We start from the raw sequence: 16544 nt of genomic DNA, 5'->3' as shown, positions 1-16544 counted from the left end.
CTCTCTCTCTCTCTCTCTCTCTCTCTCTCTCTCTCTCTCTCTCAAACAATAGGGGAGGGGGTAAAAATTTCACCCCTGTTTTTTCTATTGTTTAAAAATTTCTTCCCTGTTTTTTTTTTCCCTCCCTCCTTTTCGGGTTTATCCCCTCTTACGGGTTGAGACCTATCACTTCAGGGCTTGGTAAGGGCTTTCTCCTTGGTCTAGCCAATCTGGCATTGTATGTTATATTTGTTTTTCTTTTCTGTTTTAATATATTTTTCATTCATCCAAAAAAAAAAAAATTTGACCACTACAAAAGAGGAAAGAAGGTCTAGGAGCATTGGTACCTGATTTTAGAAAATCTGGCTTACAAGACAATTGGTCAATAAATCGACGTCAATTTATTGACTGATTGTGTTAAGGAGCAGATCGATAATCAAATTGACAAAAAAAAATGACGACCTTGTATTAAGGAGTTGATCAGTCAGAATAACCATCAGGTTGATCGAGAAAATTAACCGAATGCAGTCAGATGATTGATCGTAATGTTTTACTATCAACCCATTGATTATGGCTTTTAATGGTCAGTTGATCGTTGTGACTTTTTACGGTTAGCTAATCGATTGTCATTTTCTACGATTAGCTGACCATTGTGACTTTTTACGCTCAGTTGACTAAGTGTGATTTTCTATGGTCAGCTGACCATTGCGAAATTTTACGGTCAGTTAACTGATTTTGACTTTTCGGCCAGCTTGATCGATCGTCAATCAACATAGTTCGTATAAATGTGAGTTAGTTCCAGGAAAGTAACAAAGATATGGCTTAAGCGGTTAAGGTAGTTACAACAAATTAAGAGAGTGTACATCCAATAACTGCCCCACTAAGGACATGGCACATGGGTTCCTGCAGTTACGAAACTGTCAAGAGAGTAGGATCTTGCAAATAAAACTACGAAAAGGACTATGGTGGAAGAAATAAGGCACAATCAACTTATTTAACAAACTCAAATATCAAATCTATCTTTCATTCTGCTTTTATTTTTCATGTTTCAGATTAGCATTTCTTTTGATGTCATGTACTTCCTTCAAGTCATGTATTTCATTTCATAGTGTAACGATCATGTTTCTGGTATGTTTAGCATCAACAGAGATAAAGATCACGTTTCTGGTATGTTTAACATTAACAGAGAACAACATACATATTTTTGGTATATTGAATATTAACAGAGACATGATTACATTTTTCCCTTGTATATTAATTACTATCATTTGTCTTCATCTTTTTCAATCTTTGCATCACGTTTTTGCAAAGAACATTAAAGGTCTTTAAAGCGATCGAGGTAAGAGGAGAGCCCAAGTCGCTTGATTGAAGTTAGATCTACTATTGAATCTCAGGAAAGATTCTGACATGCCTGCGCACACACCAATACGGTCAGCTGACCATGACATGGGGGAGGATTTTGTTGCCAACAAAGAGCCAAAAGAAGATTTATGGGGATGTGGAGGGATGGTTGCTTTTGAGCTCAATTTAAGTCCGTAGGGGAGCTTTGCGATTGGGACTATGGGAGGCATGACTTTCTGATTTGATCATAATCGACCGTGACTTAATGAGTCCAAATTCTCCAAGGTGAGTGGTGAAGTGTAGTGAGTATTCAATGGCGGGAAGAGCCCGATCATGCACCCCTAACCATTGAATGTTCATGGCACCCCACCACTCACTGCAGAAGGTCTTTTGGCAATTTAAATCTCGGATCATAGAAATATTTATTAAGGTCTAAATTGGATGCGATGGGACACTATTTTCCAGTCTTCCCACGTATTCTATGGTGACTAGTTCAATATGTTTGAATATGGCTATGAGGGCGGGGATTCTTCAAGGGTTATCCGAAGGAATTGAGCTCCTTGAGGTGAAATTGGGTAACAAAGAAAGAATTGATGTCTTACCTCAATCATGGGAACCATCCTTGACCTCGGAGATGATCAGAATTGTACATGATATCACCCACTTAGCCTCTTTCAGGTCTTGTTCATTTTATCACATTTTCAGGGAGATTAAGAATGTAATTGGCTTTTTGAGCAGGAATATTTTATCTTGTTTGTTGGACAAATTAGTCCAACTCCACTACTTTAAGTTATGTAATTTGAATGCCTTCATGTTTTTACACACTAATAAATAAACCTAAAAAAAAAACAAAGTATGACTCCAATCAAATTTCATGGTAAAAAAAAGAACCCAAAGGGTTGCTCAATCTATAAAGACTAACACTTCAAAATTAAATGGTCACGAGGTTAACTATTTTGGGCCTCAGAAAAAAACAACTTGTATATGTTTCATTTCATAAAAAAAAAAAAAAAAAAAAGAGAAGAAGAAGAAGAAGAATGGTAAAAACAGTTCAATCAAGGTTAATCCAACCATTGTAGAATCCAGGGTCAACCCAACCCTGGTAGGATTAGTTAGGATTAGCTTGGGTTGATATGAACCCCATCAAAATTGGGCCTGAACATGGGCTTAATAGGATTAGGTTAGGGTTTTAAAAAACTCGACCCAAGTCGGTCTATTTCACCCCTACTATAAGGTTAGACAATTTAATAATATAATTTATTCGTGGGAGAATTTTGTTCATTCCCGCTCTCTATTTCTCCCTTCCGCACGAACTCCTCCATCTGCTCCCACTCTATCTCCATCTCTCTCTCATCTCAATCTCTCCCAACCTTAAAAACCATTATTTGACCTCTCAATCTCTCGCTCAAGCGCTCTTCAGCGACCTGAAACGCTCAAGAAGAAACCATTCAACCTGAGATTTTTGGGTTCGTCTCTCTCCCGCTGCGTCCCTGGTTACCTATCAATCGATCCTCCATTCTAGTTTAAGGGAAAGCATGTATGATTTTCTTTCTCTCTCTCTCTCTCAAAATTTTACCTTTCAAGCATTGTTTTCTTGATCCATCTAAAAGCAGTAAAATTTTGATATGGGCCGGTATCAGCCAAGGCCTCTCAAGCCAGAGTCGCTCAAGACTCGGCCTTCCTCGAATGCGGAAACTAGGTTTCAAACCTTGATTATGAATCAGTGAAGAATAGAACAGAAAAATTATAATTTGTTTCAAACTTAAAAGAAAATATCACAATTTGTTCATGTATATATCAGTGAGACAGGGAGGGAAGGACGGAAAGAGGGAGGGAGATAGAATTTTCAAGAAGGCCAATCTTTGCCGTCTCTGCCTCGCTGGTTCGCTTTCAATTCACTCAACTAGAAAATTGTCACACACAAAGACACTAGCAAGGTCGTCCTATTGTCCCAACGAAGCTTCTCGTCTCCTCTCTTTCTTTTGGCTTTGGATCCTCACAACCATAAATTTTTGAGAAAGAGTCAAAAGCAACCCCAATTTGACTGTGACTTTCCCTGCAGACCTTAATTTGGTTTTTTTTTTTTGATATATCAGACCTTAGATCTCTTTTGTTATTTTCGCCATCTCTTCTGCTATTTGAAACTCTCTCCCTCTCTCTCTCTCTCTCTCAATTCTAACTAAAATGGATGAGCAGATCACCCATGTGATGTGGTGCAAGCCATCATCATCATCATCATCAACATCATCAACATCAACATCAACGGCATGGTCGGTGTACAGAAGCATCCTTCCCTTGATCTCCTTGGTTTTCCTATTACTACTGTCAGTACTGCAAACAGCTCTATGCGCAGACGACTGGCGGTTTGAAGCTTGTGGTAAGAAGGTCCAATGCGGTGAAGGACCCAACATTAGTTACCCGTTTTGGATATCTGGTCAACAAGAATCCCACTGTGGCTTTCCGGGCTTTCAGGTGACCTGCAAGAACCAGCAGCCCACCCTCAATTTATCCACCGTTAACTATGTCATCCTTGATATCTCCTACCAAAATCAAACTCTTCGACTCATTGATGCCAAAGTTAGAACAGAAGGCGGGTGTTCATCTCAAGTTCAGAACTTCACCCTGGATCGCACACCCTTCCTCTATGGTCCAAACCATGAAGATCTCTTCCTCTTCCTCAACTGCAATTACTCCTTATTCCCTTCTGGATTTTCAGATCACGAAATCAATTGTAGTTCTGTTCACTCTATGGCGTTACTCAAGGACGATCTCTTGTTGAATCAAGTAAAGACTTCCGGGTATTGTGATCCGCCGGTAATCACACCAGTTGACGGAGACAGTACCGGAATCGCTGCTGTTCATGGGAAGTCTTCATATTATACAAATCTGTTGAAGGAGGGGTTTGATTTGAAATGGAATGCTTCTCACTGCACCAAATGCCAAAGCAGCGGTGGGCGCTGTGGGTTCAATTGGACCACTTACTACTCCGTCTGTCTGTGCCCTGATCGCCCACACTTGGTTCGATGCAGTAATTGTAAGTTCATAATCTCCGTTCTCCTTTTTCTTCTCTGGGGGAATTGATCGATCCTCTTCGATTTATTTCCATAAACTTCTCTCATCAGCATCATCATTTTCAGAGAAATAGCGTTGGTAATTGTTTGTCTGGCGAAGACATAATTATTCTTAAGAATCAAACCGGCCAGTGTTGAATCATTCCTAATCCTTTAAGAGAGCACACAAGAATTGTTGGGGTTTCCCCACATTGCGCTCTGTATCACTATGGAAGCCTCCACATATCAGTTATTCCTTCATCTTCAATACCCACATGCAACCCCAGGAATAAACATGTCACCAACTCAATTCCATTTCTGGGGAAAGTAATACCATTACAGTCAAACCTATTGTTTAAAGTCATGAGCTCTACTCTGAACTTTGTTCAGATCCAGTAATTTCTGATTATTTTGTATGTTCCAAAATTCCATGTGTGAACATTCTTGGAGAATATCCCAGCTTTCAAATGTTCAGATGCAGAACAGGGTATTGAACTCTGTAGTCTGTACATATACTCCCTTTTCTTCTGCTTCTTTTGTTTGTTAGGACTTGCTCATTTATAAATGAAATCCAAGCAATCTGAGTGCAATATGGCCCATTTTAGCTTTAGTTTGCTTATCGTTGATATATTAGTAGTGAATTAATAATATTTTTGGAGCTAAAACATTAGAAAAATCATGAATACGTTGTTCTCAACCCTCTTTCTCTCTCTCTCATCGGGGTTTTTGGATAGAAGTCTACATTCAGAGATTATCCTGCTACAATATTTATTATTTAAACTAACAAGCTGTTGATTGTCATGATGTTGTGGCAGTTCGGTTTGGGAGCACTCTAAATTTGAGAAAGAAGCTTGTAATAGGTAATCCTTGTCCCATATTTTCTATTTTTTGAAATGTAATAGTTGAGTTCGCTAATAATTCTAAGATAAGTTATTCGTATTTACAAAAGAAAATTAAGAAGAATGGAATATTTCAAAAAATATGGTGTATCCAATGCACCATATGCATCTTATACAATAAACTTATTTTCCATGATATTTTTCAATCTAGGTTGGAGACAACTGTGAAATAATATAAGATGCTGCCCTATTAGGGCATGTGATTTGCACTAATGTGATTTATATATTGTCATCATTCCAAATTTCCTATCATATATGAGTTTTTTTTTTTTTTTTTTTTTTTTTTTTCTTAATATGGATTTACAGGATCAAGCTTTATCGTTGCAACTATATTAGCAGCAATTCTTGCATACTTCTTGAGAAGGAAATTATCATCAAATGGACTGATGTCATTTTGGAAGAAAAGAACAGAGAACACTCAAAATGTTGAAGCTTTTCTAAGGAGTTATGGATCCTTGGCACCGAAAAGATATAGTTATTCAGATATAAAGAAAATCACAAATTTGTTTAAAGAAAAATTGGGCCAAGGTGGTTATGGTGGTGTATTCAAAGGGAAGCTACCCAATGGTCGTTTGGTTGCAGTGAAAATCCTCAATGCCTCTAAAGGTGATGGAGAAGAGTTCATTAATGAGGTTGCAAGTATTAGTAGTACTTCTCATGTTAATATTGTGACTCTACTGGGTTTTTGTTTTAATGGCTCCAAAAGAGCACTTATCTATGAGTTCATGCCCAACGGGTCTCTTGAGAAGTTCATCTACAACAAGAAATCAATGAAAACATACCATCACCTCAGTTGGGAAAGACTTTATCAAATTGCAGTTGGCATCGCTCAAGGATTAGAGTATTTACATCGTGGTTGTAATACTCGTATTGTGCATTTTGACATAAAACCTCATAACATTCTTTTAGACGAAGATTTTTGTCCAAAGATATCTGATTTTGGTCTTGCTAAATTATGTCCTGCAAAAGATAGTATCATATCAATGGCAGATCGTAGAGGTACCATAGGATATATTGCTCCTGAAGTGTTCTCTCGGAACTTTGGAGAAGTTTCACACAAGTCGGACGTGTATAGCTATGGAATGATGATACTAGAAATGGTTGGAGGGAGAAAGAATTTTGATAAGGGAGTTGATCACACTAGTGAAATTTATTTTCCGGATTGGATCTATGAACATATTGGAAAAAGTGAGCTTTTACATTTAGACATGGTTATGACGGAAAAAGAAGAAGAAATAGTCAGGAAGATTATTGTGGTGGGTTTATGGTGCATACAGATGGATCCAACAAATCGACCACCAATCAACAAAGTGGTGGATATGTTTAGAGGAAACCTTGAATCTTTGCCAATTCCCCCCAAGCCTTACTTATCTTCTCCTTCAAGACAACTAGTTGATTTTTTAACCAGATCAACATCTTAATTGCTTTTATATATATTTCTTGTATGTGAAATTCTTCATTTCTCAAGAGAATTGTGTATTTTTCATGGGGGAAATCCTTTTGTTTCTTTAGATGGGAAAGACACCAGGCATAAGGAAACACAATGGATTTCCACAAAATAAGTTCAGAAGCCCAGACATGGTTTAACAGGTAGCTTTGGTATTTTAAAGTTCTTCCATGGTGTAATAATAGTGCAAGCTCAATATTGCAATCTTGGGTGTCATCTGGTCGTTACAAACCTAAGTCATTTGCTTCATCCATCTCCTTGTATTCCTGTCACACACAGCCCACTAAAATTGTAGAACCCATGCTCCACATCTCCATTAAATATGGCAATGCAGTGGGAAAGGATTTGACTTATCGAGTCATTAACTATAAACCCTCATAAGTTTCAATAAGCTAAACTCAGGAAATCAATAGCACGAGAAGTGAATGCTTCCTTCATCGATTGTATCCTTGCACGCTATTCTCAAGGTAGCAAGTTTCAATATTTAGGATATGAACAATTGATTTCCGTTACTTATTTAGCTCTAAATTAAGTTCTGTTATTTCCTACTTATCATTGAAATATTGAAAGTTTACCTTCGAAAGCCCAATAAAAGAAAATGGAGACTAGAAGACCCTCCTATTTGCCTTGACGACATCCTAATAATGTATTAGGAAGGGTGTTAAACTGTGCGATTTTAGTTAAATGGTATGATTCATTTGGTTCGGATCACAATGCCTGAGGTAAAAACTAAAACTAAAACTAAAACTGAATCATTTATTAAACAGTTTATATAATGAAATAAAATTGAACTGTTTATTGTTTTCTAAACAGTTTCATGGAAAATGTCGCACAATGAAAAAGCCAGAAGCATCATTCGTCACAACTTTCTTATCAAATCCCTCTGTGACTATTAACTAAGGTGTGGTGAAATAGTATCATTTATTGGAGGGAAGATATGTCATTTCATGTGAAGAAGAAAAAGATAGACAAAGATGAAATATTTCTTATTAGGATACATTGGAGGGGGAAATGATTGCCCTATCTCATATGAAAGGTGAAAATCGTGTCGCTGGTGATACTTCCACGTCTGTTACCATTGATCCCTACGTTGATGCCGTAACCACACTGCCTTTTACGAAACCCTCTTCCGAAATTAAAGATCATTCTTCTTGTCTTCTCTTACTACATGTAGTGGGTTACTTGGGATTCTTTACTTGATCCCACTAAGCTATCAAAATCCAAAAGCCTAAGAACCAAAATAGCTTCAAACTCAAGTTAGTAATATGATCTTTAATTTTCCAATCAGATCCAATGCATGTTGTCTAGCCCACAAGGGCACAACTCTTAAAAGAGAAAAAAAAAAAAGAAAGAAAGAAAGAAAGAAAGCAGACTCTATATGATCATTTGACAAAACCCAGCAGCTAATGTTCTAATCGGGATTAACTCACTCACATCTCTATTCCTCCAAATGTGATATTCTACGGTCCCACACATTGAGTTCAAATAGGTATTAATTCTTGAAGTAAGAGATCAATACTTCATTTTAACATGAAGGGAAGCAAGAAGGGTACCAATACCTTCATGGTACAGCCAAGCTAAAGGCATTCCCATAAAAGAATATCTCAAGAGAAAAAGTAAAACTCCAAGATTAATGATTCTGATTTCTTCTTCAAGCAAGAGATCAATGTTCTTCCTATTTAACATGAATGGGGAAAGCCCGGAAGGGATCACTCAAGTCCTTTCAACCTTCTAACCCAAATCCTTCCTTCTGTGACTCCCTTTTGAACATTCAAATCCCTTTGCTACTTCATCACTATATACCAACAATGGTTGATGCTCTTGTTTCCAGTGTCATGCAACAATTGGGCACCATCATCCAGAAGGAGGTTGAACAAGAGGTCCGATTGGTCGTCGGTGTGAAAACAGAAGTCAAAAAGCTGTCCCGTACTTTCACCAAAATCCAGGCTGTGCTCAAGGATGCTGAAGAGAGGCAAATCAAGGACAATTCAGTGCGGCTTTGGTTACAAGATCTGAAAGACGTAGCCTATGACATTGATGATGTGTTGGATGAGTGGAGCACTGAAATTCTCAAATCTCAAATACAAGGTGCTAGAAGCATCAGTCTGACTAAGAAGGTATGCCCCCTTAGCAACTTGTTTTCTCCTTGCTGCTTTAGTTTCAAGAAAATTGGCCTGCGCCATGACATTGGTCATAGGATAAAGGAGATAAATGAAAGGGTAGATGAAATTGCAAGTTTGCAAGATAAATTTCATTTTATTGAAACTACTGCTTCTAGAAATGAAATCATGATAGATGATGATTCAAGTAGGAGGAGTCTAGAAAGTAGCTCCCTTGTTGATGTCTCGAAAGTATTTGGTCGAGATGAGAATAAAAATTTCATAATAAGCAAGTTGGTAAGCGAGGGCAGTAGTACTCAACAAGAAATGGTTTCTGATGATCAAGAAGTCTCCATAATAATAATCTCTATCGTCGGCATGGCCGGTATGGGCAAAACTACACTTGCCCAATTGGTCTTCAATGATGATAGGGTGAAAAACCATTTCAACAAGAGAATGTGGGTACATGTGTCTAAACATTTTGATAAAATGAAGGTTGCCATGCGTATTATTGAAGAAATCGGCGGTGGTGGTGGGAACATTAATGCCTCCCAAGGTGGTCATCATGATATTGCATGGGAATCTGTGCATCGTCAACTGACTAGTTCTGTTGAAGGAAAGCATTTCTTACTAGTGTTGGACGATGTGTGGAATGAGGATCATAGTTTGTGGTATCCATTGTGGCTTTCTCTCAAACGTGGTTCTCTGGGAAGTAGAATTATTGTAACAACTCGCAATGAGAATGTTGCATCCATGATGGGTACCACATATATACATAAATTAGGAGAATTGTCCGATGAAGGTTGTTGGGCAGTGTTGAGATATTATGCCTTTCTTGGAAGGAAAAAGGAAGAGTCTAAACAATTGAAAGAAATTGGCATGAAACTTGCTAACAAGTGTAAGGGATTGCCTCTTTCGGCAAAGACTTTAGGAAGTCTTTTGCATTTCAAAAAGTCAAAACAAGATTGGCATTATATATTGGAAAGTGATGTATGGAAGGTTATATCAAATGTTGATCAACCAATCTTGCCGGCTCTGTTACTAAGCTATAACGATTTGCCCTCTCATTTGAAACAATGCTTTGCATATTGTTCAATCATGCCGAGAAATTATTGCTTTGGAAAATTACCTGCAGTCAGAGAATGGATCGCACAAGGCTTTCTTGGTGATAGCTTGGCAACAAGCAGTGGAGATTTGTTTAAAGTAGGTGATGAGTACTTCAATAGTTTGGTCATACGCTCATTTTTTCAAAAAAACATTAACTATTCGAAAGGAAGCATACAATACTATGGAATGCATGATCTTGTCCATGATTTTGCAAAATCCCTTGTAGAGAATGAATGCTTTACTTTTACAGCTAAGGATACTACTGCTCAGGAATCCAGCTTTAGTAGAGCCCGTCATTTATCTCTATTAATAGAAGAGATAAGCATGATTCCTTCTTTCCTTTATAACATGAAGAATCTGCGCACTCTTAGAATCATTGGACAGATTCCTAAAATTTCTTCTGAGTTATTTGGTCACTTAACATGTCTTAGGACACTGAGTTTGGGTGGTGCTTACCTTGAAGAGCTTCCAAATGAGATAGAGAAGTTGATACATCTAAGGTACCTTAACTTGTCCTATGCAAGGTTTAGAGAACTACCTAAAACAGTGACTACTTTGTACAATTTGAGAGTATTAAACTTTAGTGGATGCATGAATCTTTGTAAACTGCCTGAAGGGATTGGGGGATTGGTCAATTTGATAGAACTTAATGTGACAGAATCTCGCCAACTAAGCTACTTACCAGAAGGGATTGGAAGATTAAGCAGAATGCGTCGCTTGTCAGACTTCATTATTGGTGGGATGGAAAGCGGAGGTTGCAAGATTGGAGAATTGAAAGATCTCAACTTCCTTAAAGATTCTCTAAACATAATAGGTTTGGGGAGAGTGGAAAACGGAAATGAAGCTAAGCTGGCATTCTTGAAGAATAAGCAACACCTTCGTGCTTTGTATTTCTATTTTAATCAATATACGGGTGTCACAATAGTTGACGAGGTGGTCGGAGGAGGAGGAGGAAGAAGGAGAAGAAGAAGAAGGAGAAGAAGAAGGAGAAGGAGAAGGAGAGGGAGAAGAAGAAGGAGAAGCAGGTGGTTCACGGGTTGATGAAGAAGAAAAAGAATTAGCTGATGGGGAAGATGAAACGAAAGGAGAAGAAGAAGAAGTTGATGGAGGAGATTTATTGTCAAGGAGGATGGAAGAAGTGCTGGAAAGTCTCCAACCACATCCAAACCTTGAGAAACTAATAATTTGGGACTATCTTGGTGTTGCGTTCCCTAATTGGATGTGTAGTCATACAGACTTTGTGATTTCCTCCAATCTAGTTTTCTTGGTACTCTCTTACTGCAGGAATTGTAAACAATTGCCTCCGACTCTGGGGAAACTACCATCCCTTGAAACCCTTGTAATAGCTGGAATGGATAAGGTGAAACTCATGGGTGTTGAATTTTTTGGAATCAATCATGGTGTTACAAAAAGTGACTCTGGAGTTGATGCAATATTCCCGAAGTTGAAAGTATTTCAGTTGTCGGAAATGCCGGATTTGGAGGAGTGGAATGTGAGGATACAAGAAGAAGAAGAAGGGAAAGGGTTCGTCTTTATGCCATGTCTCCAGTATCTTGTTCTTGCTGGATTGCCCAAGCTAAGTTCGTTTCTCCAATACCTTACCCAGGTTACATCCCTGAGAAAATTGTTCATATGGTACTGTCCAAAGTTGAATTGGATGTCATCATCTCTATCCTCCCATCTTCCTGTTCTACACGTTGAGGAGTTGATTTTGAAAATGGACGCAGGTTCATTTTCAAAGTCATTAGTATCAAACAACCACATGTTCCTCCCTAAGCTCAAGTTGTTGCGTATAAGACAATCACCTTACTCGTCGTTACCTCAAGGCTTAGGGCAACTCACAACACTTGAGATTCTAGATATCCGAACCTGTTCTAAGATCAAATCAATACCTGAGGAGGAGTTGGAGCATCTCACCGCACTCCGAGAGTTGAGGATCATGAGGTGCCCTTCCTTGAGACAACGCTGCCGAAAGGAGAAAGGGGAAGATTGGAGAAAGATATCGCACATCCCAAACATCTTCTTCGATGACAAGAAGATCAAATGAGGAGACATTTCCACAATAAGAGGCCATGGAGGAAAGGTAATTTCTTGATTTGTTGTTTGATTGGTTCTTTCTTTATTTCTTCGTTTCATCTATTTATTTGTTTTGGATTTTTTTTATGATTGCTGATTGCTTGTGTATCATTAGGTATTTGAGGTTCGAGATACCAGAGGACCTTGATTAATGTTTGATACCCAATGTTGGTGGGAACCAACACAACCTACTCCGTACTATCACCACCTAGTTAGGGAGTTCAGGTTGATCAGGTCAGTTACTATAAAAATTTCAAACCTTTATTTTGAATTCTCGAGTTGCCTGGTTCCTATTTCCGGAGATTTTGACTTGCAGTCTGGATGTTGCAATAATCTTGCGTTCAACACTGGCAGATCAAGGAGTCTGTGGATGTCAGAAAAATTCTATGTTCTTGAGCTCAAGAGAGATTTTCGCCTTCCTCTGTTGCAGAGCATCAATGTCAATTGCCACACATAGAGCCATCTCCATGCTGGTTTGTTGGTTGGATCTGGTGACGGACCAAGGATGATTTGGTAGGGGAAAGAGCTCATTTTCCACATGAATCATTAAATTGGGGCTGATCAACCCACATTAACCCTCCCTCAACTTCTCCAAAGGTATTTTCTTTGCTTGTTGACACTGATGGCAATCAACTAGTTGTGGCCTTTTAGGAGGATTCTTGGCAGAAAGGAATAGAATTTTATTAATTTTCCAAATATTTTCTTGTTAGCTAGTAGTAGCATTTGAAAGGCTGAACAACTGAACATTTTCCCATTCCCCTTCTTTGAGGAAATTGTCATTAACTTAGCTTATGTATCAGAAGTTGTTGTAATGTGTTCATAGCTGGTAACTCTATGAGTTGCTGCTTCATGTTTTTATCTATTGACACTTGACAATGCTTCTGAGCATGGTTTTAAGTATCGGTGCATATCGTGCCGTATCGGTAGGCATCGGCACGATACATACCGATACGTATCATGAAAATTTTAAAACCCTTATGTATCGATACGTATCCTACGATACACACTGATACACACCGATACACCACCGATACGCACCGATACTCACCGATACTCTATGAAAATTTCAAAATTGAAGGGAAATGTACGTTTCGGTGTGTATCGGTACGTATCGGTATGTATCGGTATGTATCGGTACGTATCGGTGTGTATCGATCGATACACACCGATATGGTCATAAAATGGCCAAAATGGGTAATTTTTTAGAAAAACATAATTTTTTGAGGTGTTTTTGTTCCAAAGTTGCTGCCAACCATTTTTCTTTCTAACTAAAGTGGAAATCAAGGTTGGGAACAAGGATTTTACATTTATGGGACAATTACAAACCTTGGATTCTTAGTGCGATACTCTCAATTTACTGTTTATGCATAATACATGTTATATATAACTTTTTTAAACTATTTTTTTATGCAAATGTGTATAAAAAAGTGTTTCCTATCCATTTATGTGCGTATCTTTAGCGTATCTTAGCGTATCTCCGATACGATACGATATCCTCCGATACGTATCTTAATTTTGGCCGACCGATACGACGACCGATACCGATACTTTAATCCTTGCTTCTGAGGCAGGTTGCTTACAAGTGTTCCTGGATTAGTAGTTTTTTGGAGGTAGATAGAACTTAAATTTCAGATTATTAATTATATGTGATGGATTATCAATTTACTTTACTATTTCATCCTTGTATTAGAAGGAAAAATAACGTGTACAGAATGATTCAGTTTCATGTTCCCTTTAGTGTGAACTCCAGTCTGATAAAAAAAAAAAAAAAACCATTCAGATATGGAGCTGTTAAGTTGGATGTGAATCATTCAATCTTTGGATTGATATATAAATTTTCTTAGAAACTTATTTTTTATCCCTGACCAATATCTAGTAGTTTGGAGAACTAGTACAATGTAATTTTAAGTGAACAAAATCATGCAGGAACCCTTTTTTATGCTTACCGATATTCTTTCTTATATAAAAGTAATGTCTTTCCTTATAACTGAGATGTGTGTGGGTGCAATTGTGCTAGATAATTTGTAATCTGGCAATGATCTTACAATAAAATCAGGTCTATGTAACTACATAAAAAAATTAGCCTATGTTGGCTCACTTGTCACAATAAAACTCATGTTATAGGGTTTGATCTAATTGAATTTTCAAATTGTGAATTATAAGATTGTAGTAATTTTTTTTTAGACTTATTTTTTGATCTATTGGTTGTGGTTAATTAGGGATTTGAGGTCAGGATACTAGAGAACTTGAATGCTTGATACCTAATGCTTGAGCTGGTGTAGGATGGAAACGAACACGGCCTGCCTCTGTCATCACCAGTTCACCACCAAAGTCGAGGCACATCTCTAATATGGGATTTACCCTTTTTTGTGTGTGTGTGTGTGTGTTTTAGAACATTCCCTTTTGACCATTGTCAATATCTCTACGTTCCATGGTGAACTCCTTAGAGCATGGAAGAGCATCCAATCCAATGATGTGGGTTCTTGGCAGACTCTGCTATTAAGAAGCTGGAAGTTTTGTTTTATAAGGGTAAATCAACCGATCAATCTTCTTGCTGCCTATTTGCTGCATCTCTTCATTTTTTTGTATAACCTTATCTATAAATGATCCATCTTTGCTCCTTCCAGTGTTGAGATATTGGCCAAATGCGAGAGAGACTTCCTACTGCCTTCAACGATCTGGAGACCCTGAAACTGATATTTACAAAACCAATCCCAGTGAGATCTTAGTGGCATGTCTTGTAAGAAGATCCCATAATTTACAGAAATTCCAGATCAATGTGAGATACTGAGGATTAACTCTTTTTTACATTCTAAGGTCTCATTGATTTCTGTGGTTCTGTTCTACAGCTTCTATTGCCAGACCTTTTTTGGATTTCCTCAATTTCAAGGCCCTCAATTTCGGTCATGAAGGCGAGATTGATAGAAACTGTGAAATGTGAAATGTCAATTCATCAAGCTGATACTTGACAATTCACCAGACCTTAAAGATATGACAATGCATCAAGTAAAGGGTATATTACTATTTCAAGGAGCCTCATCAGTAGCCAAAATCGTTTATATGCCTCTGTCAAAATTCAAGGTTTGATAAATCTTCATAGATCTTTCTGGAACATGGTTGAGTTTCTGTGTTATTTTTCATTTTACCATATGGTCATGATTGATACCTTTGGTGGGAAACCACTTGTGGACTGCTCCTATTCGTCGCATTCATAGTTGATTCCATTCAAGCTATAGATTCACATTTCATAATTCATAGTATGAACAGTGAATTTAGGTGCTTGATTAATATTGACTTCATCAGCAATTTACTTCATTTTTTACCTGGATTCTTCAAGGTTGGGTAGCAATCATCTAATTTCACAAGGTTGGCTTGCCATATTCAGACACTTCATCAGCAAGATACATATTAACAAGCTTTCAAGACTCTTCTTTAATCCGATTCATTTTTCTGTTAGGATTAGGTTTCTTCTACAATCATTGAGTGGGATTTGGTTCTGATCCTCTGTTTCGGCATCTTCATCATCACATGAATGCACATCAATATCGGCGAAACTGGCAAGTGGCTGAGGAAACCCAATCATCACTTCTGCACCTTCCCATCTTCATCCGAAGCAGAACACAGATGTTGGAGGAGGCCGACGAGGTCCAATCATGGCTCTATCATCCTCTCAAAACTGGGCATTATTCAGGAATCGACATTTTAATCAGTGGAGTCAGGTTTCTCACCACCAAAAGCAGCCTCATCTTCTGTTAGCTCTGGCACGTCGCTCATGCTTCCCATCTATGGTTCTGATCATGAATGTATCCAAAAACAAAACTCCTTAAGCTAGAAACTGGGTCTTGACTCTGACTGCATAGAAGCACATCATATACTTTTTGAATTTGTTCAATGAAAACAACCCTTGAACGATTTGCCAGCAAACCTATCATGGATCTATCTCCTCAAAAACATAATCAAATCCTTTCTTAATGGCAACTACTGAATTTCATCAAACAATGGTGAATAAGTCATTATCAACCTACTAGAAGCCACAGAGCTTGAGAACATAATATCTTCCAGAATGAAGTCTAGTTTGATAGCTAGATCCCCTAACTAGGAGATATTCAAGTACAAGAAGTCAAGAATAGCCACCTGAAAGGAGGAGACTGAGCAATGCTACTGCAATCCCACTCAAGAGATGGAAAACATTCTCCATGCAAAGAGGACAAATAATTGTTGAACTAGCATATCAGTGAAGAACTTTCTAAACTATAAAAACATGACATGCAACCATTACTTTCAAGCTATTTTCATCTTAATGGAATTACAATCTTTGAATCCTTCCTTTAAAATAACAATGTAATCTAATAAGCCCTCCAAAAATTTCAATGCCAACTGATCATGTGGTAGAAAAGCGAGGCTATACATAATCCCCTTTCTTGACCCCAATCACCTTGGCCCCCCTTCCCCTTCCCTTCCACCTGTCTAACCTAAGAATGACACAAAGAAATGTAGGATTCTAGGAGCCACTCAATTAGGTGGTTCACCCATCTATGAACCTCTC

General features: G+C 38.0%; 2 protein-coding genes across 5 annotated transcripts in view; both read left to right on the top strand.

Moving 5' to 3' along the window:
• Positions 1-2641: 2641 nt before the first annotated feature.
• On the top strand, positions 2642-6764 carry LOC122076186 (LEAF RUST 10 DISEASE-RESISTANCE LOCUS RECEPTOR-LIKE PROTEIN KINASE-like 2.1). 2 transcript variants are annotated; one of them, XM_042641512.1, is made up of 4 exons: positions 2642-2857; positions 3517-4354; positions 5186-5230; positions 5576-6764. In XM_042641512.1, exons 2-4 carry the CDS (start codon positions 3529-3531, stop codon positions 6688-6690), a joined length of 1986 nt encoding a protein of 661 aa, XP_042497446.1. In that variant the 5' UTR covers positions 2642-2857; positions 3517-3528; the 3' UTR covers positions 6691-6764. The 2 variants fall into 2 exon arrangements, with proteins under 2 accessions (XP_042497446.1, XP_042497438.1); XM_042641504.1 differs by lacking the exon at positions 2642-2857 and having other exon boundaries at positions 3159-4354.
• A 1680-nt stretch (positions 6765-8444) lies between these two features.
• The window catches only part of LOC122078632 (putative disease resistance protein RGA3), a 13913-nt gene continuing 5813 nt past the window's right edge, over positions 8445-16544 (top strand). Inside the window, exons 1-7 of one of the 3 annotated variants that reach the window (XM_042644709.1) lie at positions 8445-12005; positions 12114-12232; positions 12353-12595; positions 14218-14527; positions 14626-14738; positions 14848-15079; positions 15456-16188. In XM_042644709.1, the coding sequence (XP_042500643.1) occupies positions 8525-10963 (2439 nt within the window). In that variant the 5' untranslated portion in view covers positions 8445-8524 and the 3' untranslated portion in view covers positions 10964-12005; positions 12114-12232; positions 12353-12595; ... (2 more) ...; positions 14848-15079; positions 15456-16188. Of the gene's footprint in view, positions 12006-12113; positions 12233-12314; positions 12596-14217; positions 14528-14625; positions 14739-14847; positions 15080-15455; positions 16189-16544 lie in introns of those variants that run through there. The other 2 variants (XM_042644717.1, XM_042644727.1) reach the window with 2 other exon arrangements.

The sequence above is a fragment of the Macadamia integrifolia genome, chromosome 1 (assembly GCF_013358625.1).
Source record: "Macadamia integrifolia cultivar HAES 741 chromosome 1, SCU_Mint_v3, whole genome shotgun sequence".
NCBI classification, from domain to species: Eukaryota; Viridiplantae; Streptophyta; class Magnoliopsida; order Proteales; family Proteaceae; genus Macadamia; species Macadamia integrifolia.
The sequence above is the reverse complement of the archived record's forward strand: the minus strand, read 5'-3'. Positions and strand labels throughout refer to the sequence as shown.

Bases quoted from the DNA above. Each gene is read 5' to 3' on its own strand.
- LOC122076186 (XM_042641504.1), top strand. From the start codon at position 3,505: ATGGATGAGCAGATCACCCATGTGATGTGGTGCAAGCCATCATCATCA. The intron at 4,355-5,185 runs GTAAGTTCATAA...ATGTTGTGGCAG, and splicing joins CTTGGTTCGATGCAGTAATT to TTCGGTTTGGGAGCACTCTA. The intron at 5,231-5,575 runs GTAATCCTTGTC...ATGGATTTACAG, and splicing joins GAGAAAGAAGCTTGTAATAG to GATCAAGCTTTATCGTTGCA.